At 35.1% G+C, this 24,103-nt stretch overlaps 1 protein-coding gene across 2 annotated transcripts in view; it reads right to left on the reverse strand.

The window, feature by feature from the left end:
* Nucleotides 1–24,103, reverse strand: part of EYA3 (EYA transcriptional coactivator and phosphatase 3) — an 84,516-nt gene that overhangs the window by 24,393 nt on the left and 36,020 nt on the right. The window contains exons 4-9 of one of the 2 annotated variants that reach the window (XM_054571833.1): nucleotides 23,481–23,560; nucleotides 19,194–19,260; nucleotides 15,773–15,909; nucleotides 9,040–9,177; nucleotides 4,055–4,140; nucleotides 1,358–1,541 (exon numbers count right to left, since the gene is read on the reverse strand). In XM_054571833.1, the coding sequence (XP_054427808.1) occupies nucleotides 1,358–1,541; nucleotides 4,055–4,140; nucleotides 9,040–9,177; nucleotides 15,773–15,909; nucleotides 19,194–19,260; nucleotides 23,481–23,560 (692 nt within the window). The remainder of the gene's footprint in view (nucleotides 1–1,357; nucleotides 1,542–4,054; nucleotides 4,141–9,039; nucleotides 9,178–15,772; nucleotides 15,910–19,193; nucleotides 19,261–23,480; nucleotides 23,561–24,103) is intronic. The other variant, XM_054571834.1, reaches the window with a different exon arrangement.

Consider the following 24,103-nt stretch of genomic DNA (forward strand, 5'->3'; position numbering starts at 1 on the left):
TAAATAAATAAAATCTTTAAAAAAAGAATAAACAAAATTCAGGGAAATAGTATGGGATAAACAATAGTTCCTTCAACAAATGAAGTATGTGAGTGACTAAAACAGAGATGGGGAAATTTATAGCTTAAAAGAGACAAAATACACATCTACCAATCACAATGTATGGACCTTACTTGGTTCCTCATTTAAACAAACTGTAAAAAGATAAACAAAACTCCTAATATTTATGAAACAACTGGAAATATGAATAACTTTTGCTACTTTATGATATTAAGGAATTATTGTTGAATTATTTTAGGTGGGATAATGAAATTGTGGTCATGTTGAGTACCTATCTTTTAAAATATGATGCTTGGAATTTGGGGAGGGAATTGGATGAAGTACAGTTGAAAAAAGACTGCCTATGAGTTGTTAATTATTGAAGATGGATGATGGATACATTAAGTGTTCATTATACTACTCTGACAACTTCTATGCTTGAAATTCTCCATTTTTAAAAAGTTAAAATTACTATGAAGAACAAAGATATTTAGAGAAATGATTTCAAAACTAAAGCATCAGTACATGTAATTATTTCAAAGTTATATAAGTTGGAAGTTACCATCTATATGTCCATTACTCAGAAGAGTGGTAAAAAGCAAGATACACAGAAAATTGCTTTAGTTGATGTAGAGCATTGTTCTGGAAAATGCATCAGTGGTAATAACAATAAAGAGTCCTTCCTCCAGTTATGTTACATGACAGCAAACCATCAAATTTTCATGAAAAACAGAGATAAGTAAAAAAGAATGTGCATGTATTTATTGAATGTGTGCTTAAAACCTTTAGGTCAGGTTTTTTGTTTGTTTGTTTTTGTTTTTTAACCTGGACATCATAATTCATCTATACATTTCAAAGCTAAATGTACAGATCTAAATTTGTAGGTTAAATTTCATGAATTTCTTTAGGTTTCCTTAGAATCTTAAAGGTATCCATGACATAGAAAAAGTTAAGAACTACTACTCTGAAGCTGAGCAGAAGTCCAAAACATTTAGACTAAAACTGGAGTCCTCCAATTTTTATAAAATGTGCCACGATTCTGAAGTTCCCTGGGACAATCATGTTAAAGCCATAGGGAGGGTAGTGTGGGAGCAATAAAAAGTCTTTTCATTCTTGGTACTTTTCTGTTCACAGCATCAAGTATTTTACACTCAACCTGGCAATGACTCATTACAGTCTGGTTCCAATGTCTGAAGACTTCTGAGAGGGAGAGCCAATAGCACAGTAACTGTAACTTAGACCAGAAAAAGATAATCATCGCCATCACCTGTTGGACGAAGTGCACTTAAGCCAAAGTTTTCAGAGCTGTGGTGCTTACCAGAGGAAAGTCTCTGTGCTGCAGGCGCAGGTACCATGACACTAGGCTTCTCTGTCTGGTATGTGGTTGCTGCTAATGCGGTGCTCTCAGCATCACTGTTAGTCTGGCCTGTGACTCCAAAGCTAGAGCTAGGGTAGCAGGCCTGGTACTGACTCTGACCAAGGATAGTATAGGTGGGATAGTCCTATAGACCAAAGAGATTAAGGGAGAAAAACAAGTCTTTTAGAAAAAGCAAAACATTAACAGACTTTCAACACAAGAGACTTTCATGTCCCTCTTATTCACGATTATTTTCCTAAAACATTAATTTGATTTCTCATTTGCCTATCTATTATCTTCTACCTAAACCCATGATTTTCAAAATGCATTCTGTTGGAAACCTAAGAGTCAAGAGGAGATGCCTTGGGGCTTTCTGGGATGAGGAGAAGGCTGTGAAGAAAAGGTTCCATGCATTCTACATACAATGTCCCTTTTTCTACTACAACAGCTGTTTTTTCTTTCTTTCTATTTCATGTACTGAATTTTTGGATAAATATCAGCATGGAATTCTTGAAGGAATATCTCTATAAAAAGTTTATAAACCATTGCACTACATAGTTGTGCTTCTTCTAAGGACAGAAGGACTTAAACAAACAAACAAAAAAAGAAGAACAAAAAGAAAAAAGAAAACCACATATCCCACATTAAAGTTTCCTCATTTAAAAACTGAGTATTTTTTCTAAATATTCAAAGAGGCCCTGGCTGGGTGCTCAGCTGGCTGGAGCATCATCCTGTACACCAAAAGGTTGCAGGATTGATTCTTGGTCAGAGCACATACCTAGGCTGTGGGTTCAATCCCCAATAGGGGTGCATAAGAGAGGCAACAGATCTATGTTTCTCTCCTCTCTCTGAAAATCAATAAACATATCCTTGGGTGAGGATTAAAAAGAACAACAAGACATTTGCAAAGAAGTTTTGGTGGTTTCACAAGCACATATATGTCAAAACTTACCAAACTGTACAATTTAAATCTGTAAAGTTTATTGTATGTCACTTATACCTTAATAAAGCTGTTTAAAAAATGAGTCAAAAACACACCTTAAAAAATTCCATTGATACTGATCTTGGTGATAGGTAGGAAGTTGCTAAATGATCAGATCATTTATAAAGAGTACATAAGCATCTACTGTAAGTGTGTATGTGTCTATGCACAAGTGGGAAGAGAATATTAAAGAAAAGAATAATACTAGCTGTATTCAAGGGAGTTAAAATTTTAGCAGGAGCTAACACAAAAACATTTTCAACAAATTGGCAGTAAATTGTATGTCAAATGAGTGAAATATAGAGGAAGACAACTACTACTGAAAATTGTGATAGTCAGGGAGCTTTCTGAGATAAGTGGGCAGAGAAGATAAATACACGAACAGGCTCTGAAAAGGTTCTATTAAGGGACCAGAAATGCTGAGTCTGGCTGAAAGGATCTCTGTATAATTTGGATACTTTAGGGAATGGTGGTTAGCCTATGTTGGGGCAGGAAATGGGGATTATCTAATTCAAAGCAACAAATAAAAATACAAAAAGATAATGAGCAGGTGAGTATAGGATAAAAAGTGGCATTTAGAGGAAATTAATCAGATAATGTTTTAGAAAATGAACAGACAGCAAAAAATGGGATATCTAGGTTTATTTAAAAATGGTCTTATTGGTAAGAATTCAGAAGTGATAGAGAAAAGTAGTTTTACTGTTGAAAAACAAAGGGACAGAAGAAAGGGTACAATGAAAGGTTGGTTTTAGATATGGTGAACTTAGGGAAGTAGAAGGACATTAAAGAAAATATGTCCACCAATCAGCAGGAAGCCTGTAGATAACCTAAGGTTAGGACTAGACTCTTTATTTCAGAGGTAGTAAATGGATATTGTAAATATGGTGAAACATTATTGGGGATGAAAAACATGTGAAAAACTAAATAGAGACTGTCTATGATAGAAGACGATATCAAAAAGAAAAGCTAAGAAAAGGGGGAGAGAGAGATGTATCCTGAAGAGTTCCAGGTACATAGTAAGAATTCAATAAATATTTATGGACTAAAAGAATGAACAAATGCAAGAACAAACATTTAAAAAAAAAAGGAAAAGAAAGAACCAGAATAGTAGTATGTTAATTGTGGCCAGAAAAAAAGATCCATGGATACAGGGGTTGATAATACTAATTGCTGAAGAGAAACAACAAATAAAAACAACAAAAGCACTAAAACATTACCAGTGATCTAAGTATAAAATGTTAATAGAACAAGGAATGAAACCATACCAGGAATGAGTGGCTAAATAGAAATGTGGAAGCAATGTTTATTCATTCCACAAATATTTATTATGTGCCTTGAAAAGGAGTGTCAGGCATTTTTATAACCTGTGGCAATATATAAGTGAACAAAATAGAAAAATAAATCTCTACCCTCATGGAGCTTACTTCTTAGAAGGGGTGAGGTAGGAAGCAGAGATACACACAGTAGATACAGGGAGCAGAAAGAACCCTATCACTGAGAGGCTTAACAGAGACATAAGAGAAAGTGGAAGGTAGCCTGAGAAACCATCCAGGGTGCTGGTTCTCAGAGCATCTAGAGAAGGGTCTCTCCAGCTCATACTGGTTGTTTTTTAGATTGGCAAATTGACCACAAAAAGAAGAGAGGAAGAGCTAGCTAGATGAACAAAAGCACTGTACCTGGTTTGAAATGCTGGAAACTGCTGCTGCTGGAATATTGGCAATTGTAGATGAAGTGGATATCAGGCTGGCATTTGTGCTTGAAGCTACAGGATTGAGAGTGTTGAGATATTAAAGGTATTATGTAAAATGCTGGAAGAAATTTAAAATATACTGTATTTTAAATAAACAGATCTACAAGGATATAGAGAACATTAGCAAAGGAAACAAATACTGGTTTTGCTCTTTTACATGCTATACTATAATTTAGACTTGATAAGATAAAACAGTTCAAACATTTTTCTGTTTCAACTTGAGTCTTCAACTATTCCTACTTAAGCCCTAGAAGGATACATACACAATGCACTGGTTCATACTAATGATACCAATAAATTAGAATGCAGTCCATCTTCTCCAGCAGTTTAAAAATGACTCACCTGCAATGTGGCCTACTGAAAATTAGTAGAAAATACAAGAGCTCTGGTAAATCCACATGTAAATCCTACAACATAGTATTTGTCACTTGCCTCAAATTATGCCTTTCCTGAAGTGGCATAATTCCTTTGAGAAAGAAAGATGGTCCTCCAAATTCTAAAGTACTTGGAGGTGTTTCTTGGGCACTACTCAAATAATGCATTTTAATGAATTATTAACGTGAATCAACAAACACTATGATCTGGCATTCAATTATTTTACCAGTAAGCCTGGAAAAACTCAGACAATATTAAATATTATTCTGGCCAGGTAAATATTTACCCGATAATTTAATTAGGCTGCCTATCTTGAGATAAGGAATTTGGGTTAAGTTTTTCATACCCATCTAAGAACCGCAGATTCCACTAGGGTTTTAATCAAATCCTCAGTGACAAGTATTTGCCACAGAGACTTTTTTTCAGGTGGACAATGCAACTGAGATTGAGGTCTTAAATTCCTCCCCTTCACTTATCATAAGCATATTTAGACATGGTTCCCACTGCAGTCAGAAACACCATAAGGGTTCAGCATCAGGTAGACCTGGCTATATGGGTAACTACCTAGCCCATTAGCAAGAAAGTCCTCTAGAGGGGAAGTGAACAGGAACCCTCGATTAAGAATAGGCTGATGAACAATGCAGGCGAAACTTGAGACTACTGGTCAATATCAGAGGAAATTTTTTATCTCTTTCCTCAAGGGAACTCTGCTTAGAAGAAAGTGTAGAAGAGATTAAGGTAAATTAGATATAAGGAATAATTACTGCTGCAACGCCAGCTTTCAGATGAAGGACCTGGGACAAAGAAGAGTTAATTTGTCCACAGTCATGGAGCTAATGGTAGATAATCAAGATGACAAAACTGGGATCTCCCAATTCTTCATCGGGTGCAGATTTAAAAACAAAAGCAGCAGCAATAAGATATGCAACAAAAGGTACAAATTTAGAGAATCAAATAAAACTCAAGTGGTAACTCCTATTGATATATATCTAAAGGCTATTAGCTCTCCAAATGCCAAGGGAAACTATCTTTGGATAAGTCTCCACTCCTGCTTTGACAATGGAGCTGTGAAATCACAGAAAGACAAAGCATCTGAGAACCATGCCCCCGTAGAGGTCCACCTAACTCAGTCAATACACAGACAGTTCTAATCAATGAGTATAGTTATAGAACTCTGAGAGGCACAGTTGAATCAAGTGACACTGTCCCGAAGCTGGAGGGTTAATGGTACATGAAAGTTGGTGCAAGATTTAATTTCTACTCACCCCTTTGCCTGGATTATTCTCCCTGGCCTGTCCCTCTCCTCCTCACTGCATGATGGCTCCTCCTTCTCAGAGAGACTCTCTCTGACTTCTCCATTAAAACTAACTCCTTTACTGTTTTTCCAATAGAAATTTATTCTTTATTCCTTTCAGAGTAATTTTCAAAATCTCTTTTTTTGCTTGCTTGTTTTCTTATCTCCTCGACTAGTCTGTAAGCTCCATGAAGGCATAACCTTAATATCTTACTCATTATCTCCAATATCTAGTAAGGCACCTGGCCTACAGGTGAAGTGATGCTCAATAAATACTTATGGGATTCATTTATATCTTGTATACATATAAACTTGTAAAATTCATGTATGGCATGTCAAGGTCATCAAAATCAAGGAAAGTCTGAAAAACTGCACAGTCAAGAGGAAAATAAGGAGACAGGACAAATGAAATGTGGTATCATGGATGGGATGCTGGAAAGAAAAAGGACATGAGGTAAAAACTAAGGAAATCTGAATAAACTATGGACTTAGTTAACAATAACATACCAATATTGGTTGATTAATTTTAACAAATGTTCCAGTCTAATAAAAGATGTTAATAATAGGGGAAATTGTGCAAAGTGGGAGGATACATATATAACTCTATACCACATGCTCATTCTTTTAAATAAATCGAAAACTCTTCTAAAAAAATAAAGTCTATAAAAAAAAAATCTGGTCAATGAAAGACTGCTGTATAGTACCAACAGCCTCAGAGCCCAAAGACATTTATTAAAAGATTGAGTTAAAATTAACTGAAATTTTTGTAATTACTTTTGCCACTTGAATATTAATCATTTAACCCATCTCAACTAAAGAAAATTACCAGAGTTTGGGCCACATACAGACAGTCTAGCAAGATTGATATCAAGAAGCTAGATCTACTTAATCAAAGGGTTTTCATTGTACTGAGGTATCAATGAAAGGTTTTGGTCATAGTTGATCAAGCCAGAAGGGGAATTTGTTTTTTGAGATAACTTCCCTAAGAAAGAAGAGCTGTTGTCAATTACAGAATGCTTTGGGGTGGAATAAGGGAACATTGCTGTTTTGACCACTTAAAAAAAAATCAATGCAATGTTCTTTGTTTTTATTCTGTGGAATGACTAGCTATTTACACACAGGGGTAAGGAAGAAGTCCTGGACAGCTAACATTAATTATCCGTGCTAAAGGAAATAAAAAGTGGGAGTGAGGAGAGTGAGTAGAGAACCCAAGCAATTTAAATGTGTGAATAATACTCCTATTTCATTTTAGCCAATTGTTTCAATTTGTTTTCTATCATTTTTTTCTTCAAAATAAGTGGCAAAAACCAAAAATGGATTAATTCAATGGTAAACTTTTTATTTAAGAAGTTTTTCTATTATAATTGACATTCAATTTGGTGAACTTCTGCCTTAAAATCTCTGTCTGCCACAGTGTTAATGAACAACACAATGTACCAATTGGTTAACCAGAAAAAGGGAAGAAAATGAATTTAGATATTTGTCACTCTAGGTTCTTAATTATGGGAGGGTTGATATTGATACAAGTTTAATATTAAAAATAATAACTTTTCAATAATAAATCACTCATGCTCTGGGGTCAGACTGTCCAACATCTTGACTTAATTGTTTACTTTTTGACCTTAAACAAGCCCCTTTGCTTTTCTGTGTCGTATGTTCCCCTTCTTTAAGTTGAAATATCTATTGCTTATAACAATGCTAAGAGCAGAGTAAGCACTTAATAAACATCAGCAATGATAATTAGCAAAAGGTGAGGAAACCAGGTGAATCTAACAGAAGGGGAAAAAATGTATTAACAACTCAGGATAGTGGATAGCAGAGTTTAAAATATATTTTCACGACCCTTTTATAGCAATGAGTTCTAAAGACCTTCAAAAGGTGGTTCCTCTTGTTTTACAAAGAGGGAGAAGCAAGCATAGCTATTAAGTTTACACCTTGGAAAAGGGTTAGTAACACTAGAAAAGAGAATCGTATGTTTTTCTTTCATGACCGAGATGTAGTCAACCTAGATGTGGACCTCAGGGATCTATCCGTTAGAGGGATTTGGCAACTAGATTTGCCTGTAGTTGGACTCAAAAAGGCCTCCCAACCTAGAGAAATACTTTATTAAAATGAAAAGGGGTAGAGGGCAAGACAGACAAAGTCATGCTCTTTGAGGTTTTTTTCACTGCTGGGTTGTTCTCATTTTAGAAAGAAAGAAGGGGGAGGGAACAAACCTAGAAAGAAGGGAAAATAAATAAGAGGAGACTTGGTAAACAACAGAAAGTAAAAGTAGCTCAAGAGCAATGTCTTAGAATGTAGTGACCAGTTCTGTTCTCAATGGACCAAGCAGAAGTAATTCTCAATCATTTAACTGAAAACAGTTAAAACTGAAAATCAAAATATTTTGTTTAACATAATCTACATCAAAACACTTTATCACCGAAGTTTGTATCTTCAGAGTATCTCAGACCAGTTTTTCCTGTCCCACCCTTATTCCCTGGGCACCCATTTTATAAGGAATAAAATTCAAAAGCTGGGCTATGTCAGGAGTAAGGAGACAGATGAGAAGCCAGATACATGGACATTAATTCTCCATCTGGATCAATGGTAAATTGCCTGCACTGGACTTGGAAAGGTTGAGCATTAATTCCATAGTGCCTTTTGAGTTTCTTGGTCTTCATTCCTAATAGTCCCATCATACTTCTAACCTTTTAGAGAAGAACGTGGGAAGGCAGAGATGTTTAGAGTTCAAGCTTTAATGCTATGCTTTTTATCATGAAATAGAAACAAGGCAACTTTGTGAGCAAAAAAAAAATGCTCTCACCAGGAAGTGGTAAATAGAGGTAGAGGTATGACAAAACCACAGCAGAAAAGCAGCACATATCTTCCAAAGCAGCACTCATTTCACATTCCACTCTATCTGGACTTCATATACAAGAAGTCAGCAAAGTTCTAACCCATGGAGTCTTCTGCTCATTCACAGAACAAAATGCCACTGAGAACAGATAGGTTTTCTGAACACCAAACATGCAAAAGGAAAGGCTTCAATTCTACCAAGCAGTTCACATTCAAAGGTTAAACTACTTACAAACCACACCCCCAGGTTCTGGTTTGCCTAACATGAAAAGCATGCACAAGTGCACATATCACCCCCTTCTATTTTAGAAGACAGAGCTCCTATTACCCAATTTGCCGGAGATACAGAGAGATTAAAAACAAAAACCAACAATAAAAAAACACACACGACCATGCCTATTTACCTTGAATGGGATAAGAATAATGTGCTGGGCTTGGCTGGCTTGTGGTTAACCCTGTAGTGCAGGTAAGAACACTGTGTTGACTTGGAGATGAAGTCTGAATTAAACCACTTTCAGGTTTCATACCTGGCCACAATGCACCTGAATCAGATAAATTGGACCAATTACAACAATACACTGGGACTGAGGAGCATGGTTATGCTTTCAAATATCAGCCAGTAGTTTAAAATATAAATCTTAAAAGAAAAATAAATTTGCTTGTAAGAGAATACTACTGATTCTCTCACTTATGTACCACAAGCAAATACAATTTCCAAGAACTGGGGAATGGGGCCAGAGAAACAAAACTCTTGTCAAAACCCCAATAGTGATAAATACCTATATCTATATATATATATTTTTTCATTTCAGTAGTTGGGGAAAATTGACCAGGGTTCAAAAAAGAAGCTACTGAGACCCAACCAGAGTTATTTGTTGTAAAGAGTGCCTGATATTCATGTACAGCAACAAATCACTTATCTGCACTGTCAAGGCGGGAGACATTCCACATAAGTTAAAATTCACTTACCCATGAAACAAGCACCAGAGTTTTCTAAAATGTATTAAATATTTCTCTGCCTTCTTAAGCTGGTTAATTTGCTGCCTTTGTTTCTTCTGATTAAGAAAGACACACCTGCTCATTTTTATAAATTAAAACATTACAGAAATATGTGACTTAGAAAAATCAAAGTCATCCAGACTTAATCACTATGAAGTTTCCGTAAGAATTACTCAGGTTCTCCTATGTATTGACTAATCTTTTTTCTTAATTTTAATAAAAATTAAAAAAAATTATACATACTGTTCAAAATTTGCTTTTCCACATACCTCTAAGAGACATATTTCCAAGTCAGAACATATAAATCTATTTCATACTGATAGACATCATAGCTGTTCAGTTTTACTTTATTTTTATCACAATGCTCCTGAAACAATCTTTCTAAAATATATTTATATCTTTTCCTGCTTTCTCAGCAGGGAGGAAATAGTAAGCATACCTTTAGATTTTCTCACAGTTATTGTTAAAAGAGTATATTGTGCTGTGCTATATATACTATAGAAACAGAGGCTATTGTGATATGTGAAGACATTTGCTCAGTAATAAATAAAAATTATGGTTCTATGATTTGTAGATTCTTATACCACTTTGTCTTTTCTCTGTGATTTGTCACTTCTTGACAATCTCCCATCTACCTATCTCCTTCCTTTTTCATTTGTAGTAAACTAGGAAACCAAAAACAAAGCTTTCCTTCTACATGAGAGCCTAAGGTTGTCCTTTATAAGTGAATAGTTTTTGTGATAACTTTGGCTATGTAAAGTCTATTTATTAAAAACAAAACAATACAAAAAACAAAACAAAACCTTACTGTCTGGTTATTCACTGTGTTCTGAAAAGCTATGGTTGCTGGATCAGTGTAGTTGAAGCTGGTAATTTGTTTCAAGAAGTTCACCAATCAAACACATTCCAGGTAAGAAAGTCAATACCAACATCAGCCACAGCTTCCAGTTCAACATTACCTCATTTCATTTAATCCTAATCTGATAAGGAATACATAGAAATGTAATGCTTTAATAATAAGAATCTCTGCTTCACCAGGGCACTGAGATATCTTAGCACAACTTGGACCTGTAAAATTTGTCAAAAAAGTAAATATAAGAATAGTAAAGGGAAAATTTTAAAAAGGTTGATAATGGGACATGATAATTGCTTTGACCCAAACTAAAAGCATTAAAAGAAAAAAGTGATGTTCTTTTCTCACCTATTAAACACAAGAAACGACTTATTTGAGACTGAGGAACATCACCATCTCTATCATGAATTAAGAGGACTGACTCCACCCCCATCCCACCCCCACAACACAGTTCATGGTCATTTAAAAATTCTTGTCCAGGTTAGTCATAGCCAACTATCTTCCAAAAGCAGAACTGATTTCCAGCAAAAAAAATTATTTAAGGTTATTCTTGTTATATCTGATTTCCAGCAAAAAAAATTATTTAAGGTTATTCTTTAAACATTTACAATGTGAAATTTGAATATTAGTGCCATGATTCTAGGTGGTATCATAATTTTTAGAAAACAAATTTCATTTCAATGTCATAAAAACTTTCAGATTTTACTGTAATCAATGTGATTTTTTTCTAAATAGGTTCTGAACCAGAGATGTTGGATTTGTGAACGTTTTTTATTACACTGTACTAAAATGCTACCTTAGTAAAAATAGTATTAACTGAGAATGTTTTGCTAGTCTCATTATTTAGTATCATTTTAAAGTTTCAAAATGTAAACAGTCTATAAACTGGATTTTTTTATAAGGTCAAAAATTAAGGCAAAATGTCCAAGTAGGGGAGTAGATTGTTTTGAATGTTTTTGGCCAGAAATACGATGTAGATATTTAACACATAATTATTTTATGAAGACTAGAGAAATAAAAGACAATATGGCACTGCCTCCAGTGTTACTATAGCCTTGCTCTTTAATAAGCATCTTCCTTTAAAAGCACCCTTCCAAGAATCCCAAGTAATATGTGGTATGATTTGACTGTAGAGCACTATTTACCGCCCATAGCAAATGATGAAACCAAATCCTGGTTTCCTGACTACTAGTCCACTGCTCTATGCCTACAACTACAAAGCTTCTTAGGTCATTTTAAGCACAAAAAGTCTTATATGCAGCAGCAGCTGAACTAACAATGGGTAAGGAAGTCTGTCTCTGAGTGCTATTCTCCTACTGCCCCATACAGGGGTCTTATCATGAACTTTGTATCCAAGTCTCTGAGCACAAATGAGAGTCACCATTAGTTAGTTAATAACCAAACTAATCTGAGCAGTTCAGTTTATAGTAACACATATCAGAGTGGTGGATCTTTAGAGATTAGTTTGGTTAGGAATTGAAGTACACATTAATGCTAGGAAAAAACAACAACACATGAAAGAATATCTTGGTTTGTTGATTTAATAGCTCACTGGTATGAACTAGTATAAATACTAAATAATTTACTCTGATTACTTATCCTAGTAAAATATAAATATTTTTATAAATGTAAAGTAAGTAGATGTATATTATAGAAAATTAGGAAAATATATAATGTAAGGAAAAAATTCAGTCTTACCACACAGAAAAAAATATAGGCAGTTCTCACTTTGCATGGTTCTAGGATCAAACTGTATAGTGCCTGGATTGTTAATTTCACATTTTTTTTCTTCCAAATTAGTCTCTACATACATATTTTTAAAAAATACTAACTGGGGATATTATATTGTATTTTCAGTTTTACATACTGCTTTTTTCAATTAATAATGTTTTCTCAAGATGTTAAATATTCTTTAAGAATATGATTTATAATGGCTACATAGTTTTCCATTCTATGGATACACTGCAATTGAACACATTCCTCTCCACTGACTTTGTGCGCTGTATCCAATCTTTTACTATTATAAATAATGGTATGATGAATATCATAGTAAAATTTTGTGGATATCTTTAGTACCATAGGATACATTCCTAGAAGTGAATTACTGAGGGAAATGGTATGAACATCCTTTGGCTCTCAATATATAGTCAAATCTCCATCTCCCATAAAGATCTTTTAAAAGAAGTCAGAATAGTGGCAGCTAAGGCAATCTTTTATGAGCCCTGTTAAAATAAATAATTACCCTTTTCCTCACACATTCAGGTCTCACTAGAAGTTAAACCTCTAATCCTCTTTCTACCATCCCACCAAGTTTCTATATAGCTCTGAAAAAATAATATGACCACTATTCCTTTACTTTTAAATATTACTCATAGATTTCCTGGATTTCCTTCCTCTAGTCTTTCTCCTTTCTTTAAGAGGAAAAGTTTTAAATTCCAAACAACTGTGAGACTATCTTTTTCATATAGACCTAAACCAGTGATTTTTCAACCCTTTTCATCTCATGGTACACATAAACTAATTACTAAAATTCTGTGGCACACCAAAAACTGTATTATATTTTTTTGCCAATCTGACAAAAAAAGGTATAATTTTGACTTATAAAAAATAAATACTAATAATTTACTCCCCTTTTTGCTCCAAAGTGACTTTAAAAAAAAGATTTTACTTATTTTTTAAAAAGATTTTTATTTATTTTTAGAGAAGGGAAAGGAGGGAGAGAAACATCAATGTGAGGTTGCATCTCAAGCGCTCCCTACTGGGGATATGGCCTGCAACCCAGGCATGTGCCCTACACTGGGAATTGAACCAGCGACCCCTTGGTTTGCAGGCCGGTGCTCAATCCACTGAGTTACACCAGCAAGGGCCAAAGTGACTTTTTAAAAAATCAGATGCCTATACTTGTATATAAGGATTCTGGTACCAGTAATTAACCAGTAAGACGCAACCTTATGCAACATGACCAATAAGATACAACTCTATTATATGACCTATATATTTATGGTTCAATACAGGGCATTCACACTAGATGGCTATTGTTGTGTTGGCTGTTGTTATTTCTTTATTTGACAATCAAAAGGAAAAGCGGTCAGTGCCCATGACTAAATAGTCAGGTATTGTATGTTTTAAAAATCCTTGTAGCACACCAGTTGAAAGTTGCTGACCTAAACTATGAGGACTTCTAGGTTAAACAGACCTGGGTTTAATTCTAATCATAGGCATTTTTACTAATTGTATGACCTCAGGCTAGTCATGCAATCCTTCTAAGCCTGTTTCCTCATCTATAAAAAGGGATACTACTACTCCTTACTTCTGAGGTTCAAGAGAACAGATAAAACAATAATGTAAAGTGTAAAGTATTTATTCTTAGCATACTGCTTGGTATAATAAGCACTCAATATATATTAGACAATATTACAGTGAGACTTTCTGAAGCCCTGTTTACACTTGAAATAAAATAACAGATTGGCTAATCTAGTTTTAGTGCTAACAGGAAGCATTAAGATGACAAAATTTTCAAAATCTTCACAAGAAGAAATGTTTTGTATTTGAGTGAACACATAAAAAAAGCCATGTTAAAACATAAGAAAATGTCTTAAAAACGGTTACTTTAAAAAGTATTCCAAACATCTGTTTATAATGTCCTGTATGAAATATGAGAATATGCTACATCTATCATTCATACTACCCCAACCTAAATCTCTCTCCAGTAAGTCTCATATATTATTTAAAGTCAAATTAAACTAACGATTACCTCTCTCTGAATTACAGATAGATGAATTTATAAAACAAGCTTCCCTGGTTCCCAAATAGTAAACAAAAACAGAGTAATAAAAGAATGTTATGACCAGTATTTCTTCACCATATAACACTGTTTCCTTTAAGTTTTCAACAAAGATTGATCTATTTTACAGAATTTTCCTGTTTCTTTAATACAAGGGAAACACAGTGATCACAAAAAGATACCATAATATCTAAGATCTATATTCACATGGCACTATGTTAGGTATTATATAATCTGAGTTCAAAGATATAACAGGAGTGTTATTTAACACTGAACAATAAGAATGATCAACAATATAATAAAGGGCTTTGGCTTGCTAATAATGAATTTAAATCAAAACAGAGAATTAAATAACAAGGTGAAAATACTTACTTTATATTTGCTAGCCTATTGTTAGCCAGCTAATGAAAATTCAGTTTTAATACAAACACAGACACAGACAGTTCTGTTTCCAAAAGGACTGCTCAGTCTTGGCTAGTTAAATATATCACAGATGTAACATTTCAGTATACCAGCTGAAACTGACAGGCATGCAGACATGGACTACAAACGGGGAAATGAACAATGAGCATTTCTGTTTCTCTTCTCTTGCGAAGTTACCAACAACCACTATCATGAAACATAATCCCCCATTTTTGTTTCTAGTAGTTATCAGGAGCCACAGAATGCCTAAAAGTTAGAAAGGAGTCACTATCATAAAAGATTAGCTACATGGGCCAGGAAAAGTAGCAATGTAGAAACCAAAAGCAGGCAACACTAATACATCCATAATCTGTGGTGATCTGTCTGGAAGATTTTTCCAATTCCCAGCTAGTTTCAGTTAAGGCAATAGAGATAGAATTTTATTAATATGTTGCATATTTAGAAATAATACAGTATTCTTTCAATTTTTTTGACACCACTTCTAGGAAAGCAGGGAAAAGGTAATAAAGCACACTAAGTAGTGTGCTTTATATACACAAAGAAAATTTATATACACAAAGAAAATTCAGTGCAGATATTAAGTGTCCAAAGAATCTCAAACTGTCTTCTAGTAAATGATTCTAATTTATAGTTCATGTCCAAGATATCTAAAACCAAAAAATAAAATTTTCTATGCATGGAAGTTTGTACAAAGTTGGGGACTTCCTCCATCATTAGGCACATTCCATGTGGGCATTTAGATTACCTGGCTTTAGCAAGAAACTGGTCACCTCAAAATATATTTATTATGTTTACCTAACTAAGGTAACATGTTTGGTATAAATTAAGTAAAATCCATAGTAATTTCTCAAACAAACAGGTACTGAAAAATAATGCTTTTGTATTACATGCATCAAATATACTGTTGGAAAGCTGTCTACACAACTTCTATCACACCTGCAATGGAGTAGGTGCTCTGCAAAGAACAACTCATCTCTTGGCTTCCTCATCAGCCATGCTTGCTTTTTGGGGGAAGATTCTAGTTTTTGGAGGATAAAAGTCAACATACTTAGAAACTGCTTATAATAGGACGCCTTACCAAAAGGAGGTAGTCCGTACGTTTGGGTTGCCTGAGGGTAGACAGCATACGGTTGAGATTGCTGTAGTGTCTGGTACTGAGTTTGCCCAGGATAAGCAGTTTCGGAAACAGGAACTGAGAGGATATGTGCATAAGGTCTAGAAAAGTTCAAGACAACAAAAACATGCATGTGTGATTTTAGTAATGAAAAACAGGAGAAATAGCCGATACCATTAAATGCAAAATACCAGCAATGAAGAAACTAACAAAATGCTCATCCTATACAAAAAATCTTTCTTACTGTGGTCAAAAAGTAGAGCTAATATTTCCTTTCCAGGTTCTACCATAACCTACCTAAGAAACAATTTTATAGAAAATATAATATTTTCAAATTTCCTCACAAGGTCCAATTTGTGGTATGCTATGTATACGCCCCTTTGTGAGATACAAGGATGGATTAAACTTGTTTATGTCTTTATGTCTACATATAAAATAAAAACTAAAATAACAGAAAATTGGACAGAACAAGATTCACAACTGGCTCTCTCTCACTCTCCACCCAGCTCTCTGGGCCAAACAAAAGTTGTAAGAGGAAAAGTGGGGCTTGGGAAAGAGGGTGAGGCGACAGAGAAAAGACAAGCAACTAACCATTAGAAAACAGGGAATAGGAGTGGGCTCAAATATTGCCAGATTAAGCCTATAAAACAGGAGCCAGGTAAATAGTAAAATCTGGGAAATCCCAGATAGGACTCAGAATTTCCCCATGATATTTAGGCCAGAGTATACGGCTTCTAGTTGTGGCCAATCACATCAGGTTTAACTAGGGATTTGAACCCAGCAGTGAAACTTCTGGGAATTTAGACTAGCTCGATGAGCTGGTCATTTCATTCATGTTATGCACTGAATTTTTAGATACCAGTTATATTATATGGTGAGTTATTGCTGCACTTATGATATAAAAAAGTGTTATATGTGCCATATAAGTAATAATGATAAAATACTGGAGGGAAGGGATATTTCGGACGGCAAAAACATGAAGGAAGGCTATATAGAAGTGATGTGTGAGCTATGCACATAGGATGTGGAGGAATGGATAAGAAAAGGTGTTCTAGGAAAACAGAAAAACTCCGAAAAACTACTGAGGAAGGAAAGCAAGGGCTTCAGCCTGCAAGAAGCATAGATTATATTAAGGGAAGTATATAAAGGGAAGGGAAGTAGTGAGAGACAGAAAGATAGGTAGCTAAGACCTTGAATATTAGGCTAAAAGAGCTCAGACAAATCAGAAACAAGTGGGAGTCACTGAAATTGCTGAGCAGAGTGACAAGATCAGAGCTGCTCTTTTAAATACAAATTAGTTTGACATTTTTTGTAAAATGGATTACAAGGGAAACAAACCGGAAATAGATGTACAGTTACAAAACATATACAGGACGTCTGAATTAGGATACAAGGCATAGCTAATAGGGTATTCTGAATACAGCTTGTATGCAAATCTCTTCTGAATGAGTAAATGAATTTGGAATATGCAACATATTCCCATCTCAGTGAATGGTAAGAGACTGAATTTGAAAATTCCTATTATCCTTAGCCAGATCTGAGACCAGGAAATAGCTCAGGTCGTAGCTGTTAAATCAAATTTAACATGGGGAATTACTTAAAACCTTAGTGATTAATCTCCAGCTACATTGAAGATCATATTCTTTTTCATACAGTGTCTTTGTAACTCAAAGTATTTTGTTATCACCTTCATAATGATCTTAGAGAAAAGGTTTAGTCATTTCAGAAAACCACAGGAAAATGACTGGCTCAAGGATGCTATTAGTGTTAATACCAGATTGGAATTTGGAAAACTCATCGAGTTAACTTTTTGATTACAGTATTTTTTAAAAGATTTTATTCATTTTTAGAGAGAGGGGAAGGGAAGGAAAAAGAGAGGGAGAGAAACATTGATTGGTTGCCTCTCACATGCCCCCACCTGGGAACCTGGCTCGCAACCCAGGCATATGCCTGGACCAGGAATTGAACCAGCGACCTTCAGTTTGCAGAACAACGTTCAATCCACTGAACTGCACCAGTCAGGGCTGATTAGGGTATTTTTTAATTGATGCAAAATCAAGGTATATATGGGCACAAAAGTGGGGAAATGCCAGTTTTCTTTTTACAACAGCCCCATAGGCATCACTCATCTCTATTACCAATTTCTTTGTATACTGCATTATATAAGCACATAAGAATATATCCTAGTTTAACAAGCACATGTGTAAGTTTTGGGTTGGCCAGAAAGTCATATTTTTTTCCCGTAAAATAAAAGACACATATTTCATTTTCACTAATAACTTTATTGATTTGGATGTTTTGAGTATGTCGGCTATCTCCTGCTATTGGCTTCTAGTGGGTAGAGGACAGGGGTGCTGCTAAACATCTTCCAAAGTGTAAGACAGGCCCAAAGCAAAGAATTATTTGGCCGAAGTGCCAATAGTACGAAGAAACTTTGCAAACCACTTCTGATACGTTCGATCAGTCACAGCACCTTCTCCATACACTGCATGGAGTATATCATTTTTTGCATTTCAGTTGCATTTTTACCTTTTTTGAAATAACAAAGCATAATATGCCAAAGATGTGTATTTTCTTCCATTTTCAGTATTCAAATGGCTGCATAAAAATTCACAAATTTTGACACTTTTTTAAAAATGCACACTGATATGATAGCTGTCACAATACAATTTAACAAAATTTGTTTCGAATGAAGTTAAAGACAACTAAACACTACTAGGGCCACTGTATGGAAAAACGTAAGACTTTCTGGCCAACCTAATATTTATGTACATTATGTATAGTATCATCAATGATGATGATGCATTAATATGTATCATGAATGGTAGCTTGAAATATGTACTGTTCTGCACCTCCTCATCCTGGAAATGATTAACTTGGTGAATCTTAAATGCTGATCATAACCCCTCACAGGCTCAAAATGCTTCTTGGTGACTTCAACGCACTAAACCTGTCTAACTTCAAGTCCACTTCTACTTTGAGGACATTCAACAAGAAAATGAACATAGATTGGGCTGAGAAGTTCTAGTGTAAGGCTGGCTTGAGTTGTTTTTATTGGTCTATCAAGGTAAAGGAAAGAGAAAATGATCAGAGGTCAATCAGTGATATGCTTTGATCACTACCAGTATTTTTCATTTTCAGTGCCTATTCATTTAGAGAAATCTTCCAGGTAACAGTGATCCATTCTAGACAACCATCTACTTTTTTAAAAGGGTCTTACATGGACTCCATATTTGGAGGGAATAAAAAAATTGGAGTAGGGACACAGAGAACAAGAGAGGTGAAAATAAGTTAAATGTCAACTTAGTTAGTTAAATATCAAGTTAAATTTTTCAATGAACCTAGAGAAAAAGTGTATGAATTTCAAAATAGTTATTCAACTTACTTTGCAGAATACATTTGTGAGGTATAATCATTGGATGAGCGAGGGATGTAATCGGTGCATGTCATAACTGAAAGACAGATATCACCAGGTAAAAAGTTAAAACATTTCAAAAATAAAATGAGAATTGCGTATCTCACTGTATAGTCTTTCAAAATACATTACAGAATACAGCTTGGGCATCAGAAACTTAAAAAGACTATGTAATAGAAAATAATCTTATTTTTTTAATAACAGATTAGAGACTTTCAGACAGTAAAAGAAACCAGAATGTGAGGGATATGGTAAAAAGCTGAAGGTTAATACCAGCTGATCTCTATCTTTACCTTTCCCTGGGCTGATTTAAAACTACAGATGAAGCAACCTAAGCTCTTAGCTGTGCTCATAGGCAAACTTAAAAAGCAAGACCCATATCTAGGAAAACACACTATACTTCTTCAACGTATTCATTTTCTAGGTGCTTACCCTCTATTTTGGCCATGTGGATGACTTGCAGGAAGACCGATTTATGGGGGAATACCTAATTTTATTAGAAAACTACTGCTACTGCTGTATATAATCAACAGCAGAAAAGATGTAAATAAGTTTCTATACTACTATTTTTTCAGTTCTGTGGTAAAGGCTTTAAGTTTGGCAAAGCAGAGACAGACCCGAGGAACTGATGTGATGCTCTGATAAATGAGCAAGGAGAGAGACTTGCACAGCTTGACTTCTAGAATAGCTGCTGTGAAGGCTTGACCCTCACGTTTTCATCTTGGATAAATGCTATGAATATTCAACTCAAGTCTGACAGACAGCAAAATCCTATTCATAAGGCACTATTTCAGTCCATGTTATAGACAGAGTTATGTCATAGAGCTTGTACCAGACTCCTGAACTGTTTAAGAACTTCCTTCAACATCTGTAAAGGAGGTTGCTCTATTATTATAAATAGGGACTAGGAGTGAACCAATTAAGTTTATGTCTAGCTGGGTTCCCTCAGTGTCTGATCCAAAAAAGGAACTCTGGTCAAGAGCAGATGAGGGGAATAATCATGCTCAACAATGAGACAAATGAACATCTATTGAGTTTACCATTTAAGATTTTGTCCATTGCCATTGTTCAAGGTCTAACAATAATGACTGGAAATTTGGAAGTCACATTCATCCATAGTCATTTTGACAGAAATGAAGGAAATCTCAATTAAATCTGAATTTCTTACTATCAATCACAAAGAATGTAAGTTCATTTGAATTCTGTATGATGGTTCCTTCTCTGCTGACAAGTACTTTCAAAAACCCAAACACTTCTCCTCCTGATTTAAGTTAATTCTAGAAGAGACTGACAAAATATCCTAGGAGTTTAGGCCAATTTTTACTTTTCTAGAGGATGCATGAGCCTTGATCTTTGCAGTATTTGGGAACTATAAAAGGATTATAAAGAGTCAAGGCCTAATCTGCTATTATATTAGAGTAACAGCAGTAGACATGAGGAAATACTTTGAAATATATTCTGAAGGTAAAACTAACAGGGCATTTTAATGGATTAGTGTGCAAGGGGAAAACAAGATAACTTCTAGGTTTTCAGCCTGAGAAACTGGAGGGATAGTGAAACCATCCCTCCTAAGATGGGAAAGTTTGGGAAAAGAATAGATTTGATGGGAGCTAAAGAAATAAAAAGCTTTACACATTTTATGTATGACTTTTCCTTTTAGAGCTAAATTGGACTGGAAACATAATCATGGATGAGAGAATGCAGAGAGAGAAAACATGGTGGACTAGAAACAAATACTGAGGGTCCACCAACATTTAGAGTTCAGACAGAAAAAGAAGGGCCAGCAAAGGAGAAAGGTGGGAGGAAAAGTAGTGAGAGGCAGGATAAGAGAAGGCAGAAATGCCCACTAGAACTAGTACTTGCAGTTAGTGAAAGTAACTGATGACCTTGACAAGAACAATTTCATTGGAAAAGTGGTATAGAAGCTAACTTTGAGAGGGTTGAAGAGTGAATGGGAAGGGAGAAATCAGATGAGGGCAACTCTTTTCAGAGGTTCCAATGGGTCATGGAACAAAGAAGAGGTCTACAACTAGTGAGGGGTATGGAGCCAAAGGACGGTTTTTTGTTATTAAGATGGTAGATACCGGATCATGTCTCTTTACTGATAGGAAGTATTAAAAAGAGAAGTACGTGATGATGCGGAAGTGTTCTTAGCATAACTACAATACCAAAGTCCTAGGGGAAGGTGAGAAGGGACAGGATATGGAGCACAAATAAAAGGTCTTATCTTTGACAAGAGCCAGAATACTATTTCCATTCTGACAAAAATGATGTAAAAAACCATGAGTACAAAAACAGGTAGCTTCGAGTATTTGGTGGTGGTGGGATAATGGGGGGGAGGGGTTTCCTGTCTCCCGCTTCTAACTGAGAAGGAGTCATCAGTTGGGAATAAGAAATGGTAAGTGAGTACTGGGTACTTAGAAAGGAAAAGAAGTGGTGTGAACTGTTAAAAGATAAAACTCATTAGGGAAATGCAGTAAAATTTCCAAACATTCTAGGTGCCCACTTGAGGCTGAATAATCAGCTAAATAATTTATTCAATAATGTTTGGCTGTTAGAATGCACTCACAGAGAAGGTAAAAAGTTGGATTAAATTAGAACTAGGGTTTAGCAAGGAAAGCACAAGAGTCAAAGTTATTATTGAAAGTATTTGTAAGGGAGTAATTATAATAAAGAACCATAGAGTCTATGCTGAGTACGAAGGGACATGACAACACAAGGGATATCATGGGCACTGGACAGGTCATCTACATGGATGCTGAAGTCACAAAGAATAGTAAGAGCCTGACGGAGAAGAAAACAAAGAAGATCTAGTCTTTAAAGAGCAAAATGACTAGGAGTTCAGTCTGAAGTAAAAAGAAAGGTAAGGGGAGGCATAAACGTGAACTTCAAAGGAACTACAGTGTTTGAAGGAAAAAAGAAAAGAGAAATGATTTGAAGGAGCAAAAAGACAACTTACTTTCTGGCCCTAAAATATGGTAAGAAACAGGTCTTTTCTTGGGGATGAGTTGGACATTCAAAAAACTAGAGGAGAGCCCTGACTAGGTGGCTCAGTTGAGCATCGTCTCCATATGCCAAGGTTGTGGGTTCAATCCCGCTCAAGGCACATACAAGAATCAACCAATGGATACATATGAGTAAGTGGAAAAACAAATCATTGTTTCTCTCTCCCCCTCTGCCCCAAATCAATAAATTAAAGTTTTAAAAAACTAGAGGAGACATTTCATTGATTATAGCAGTTTCCCACAGTATGGATAGTTTTCTGTATGGATCAGAACCACCTGTCTTCTTGAAAATACAGATTCCCATCCACATCAGATCTTCGAATGATAATCCCTGAAGATGAAGCTGAAATTATATATTACAAATAGGCACTCCAGACGCTTCTTTGGTACAGCAAAAATTTGAGAACCACTAAAATATTATCTTTGAGAAAATAATATATACAACTCACTACCCACCTCATAGCATGCTTTTTAAAGTCATGTTATTTTTTAATACATGGAAAGTATATAAAATTAACCATAATCATCTTAAGAGGAAAAAAATATCTGAAAAACAAGTGTCTTTTTTTTTTTTTAGTGTCTTATACAAATTTATTCTTTTAAAGAGTGTGGTAAAATAAGGGCAAAGCCATTTATTTCCAGTGAGGACTATTTGCCCTATAAAGGCAATTTGCGGAAGTGGGTGTGCTAGAGAAAGCTTATGTTTCCATGAGGAAAAAACAAACAAACAAACAAACAAACACTACTCACTACATATTTTTCTGCATGAATGAATATAACTGTTCTACAGGAGAGTGAGAGTTAGTAAGTGGAGGATATATCTTACTGAACTGAATCTCCCTGAGGGTCCAGTATTAATCTTAGGTTCTTAAGGGGATTACTTTTCTTTTTTGGCCTGAATTGATAGTATAATTCAGTTTTGGAGAAGGCAGAAACATATCAAGCCTTCTGGGGTAACAGAAGTAGACCCATAAACTTTTCTGATTTTGAGTAAGGCACTCTTATCTTTAAAACATCCAACAGTCCAATAGAAAGGAAAACATAAAATCACCAAGTGTGACTCCTGGGTAAGTGAATTCCATGTGATTTAGTCTCATATATGTATGAACACACACACACTCACAAGGAAAGGCAAGGCTTCTGAACATTCTGGGACAAACGAGGCCCAACTGGTTAAAACCAATTATAAAAGAACAACCTCACCTGGTTTATAGAAATATCGCTTCTGTCATGCACAGAACGTGGTACTTACTTTCATCTGACATGGTAAGGTTTGAAGCAAGGCTTGAAGTTTCAGGTTTCTGATCATTGACTTCGGGGTTGCTTACTTGACTGGGAGAACCAGAATGAATAAATTAGCCCCTGACTGATGTGCTGCATTGCTAAAAGTAATTAAATCAAACTCATTTCTTCTGAGGCTATACAAGAAACAGCAAAGGAAGTCTTCATGATATCCTTATTCTTGGTTTTTAGCAACCACCTGAAGAGCTATGACCAGGGTTAGTGCCCACAGCATTCTACTATTCTTTCTCATATTCCTATGCCCCTTCAGTTCTTATATCACAGAAATTCCAACTAAGTCACAAGCAAGTCAGATTTTCTCTAAAGACAATGTGGTAAAAGAAAAATTCCACAATACCTAAAAATGCTTTAAGACAATGGTTCTCATAATAACTTGAGAAGTTTCTTCAAGTTATATATGCTTGCTTCCTGGGATTCTGAACCTTAAAATGGCTCATTCCACTGTATTTCTCTTCTACCCCAATTAAAAATAAGTAAATTTTAATTTGTTATTATACCCAAGACTAAGTAACATCATTTTTGTTTGTTGTTTAAAATATAAGGAAAATTAAGAGAAATTGCAAAAGATGAATC

The sequence above is a fragment of the Pteronotus mesoamericanus genome, unplaced genomic scaffold (genome assembly GCF_021234165.1).
Source record: "Pteronotus mesoamericanus isolate MK-2021 breed Mesoamerican mustached bat unplaced genomic scaffold, CSHL_Meso_final contig_221, whole genome shotgun sequence".
NCBI classification, from domain to species: Eukaryota; Metazoa; Chordata; class Mammalia; order Chiroptera; family Mormoopidae; genus Pteronotus; species Pteronotus mesoamericanus.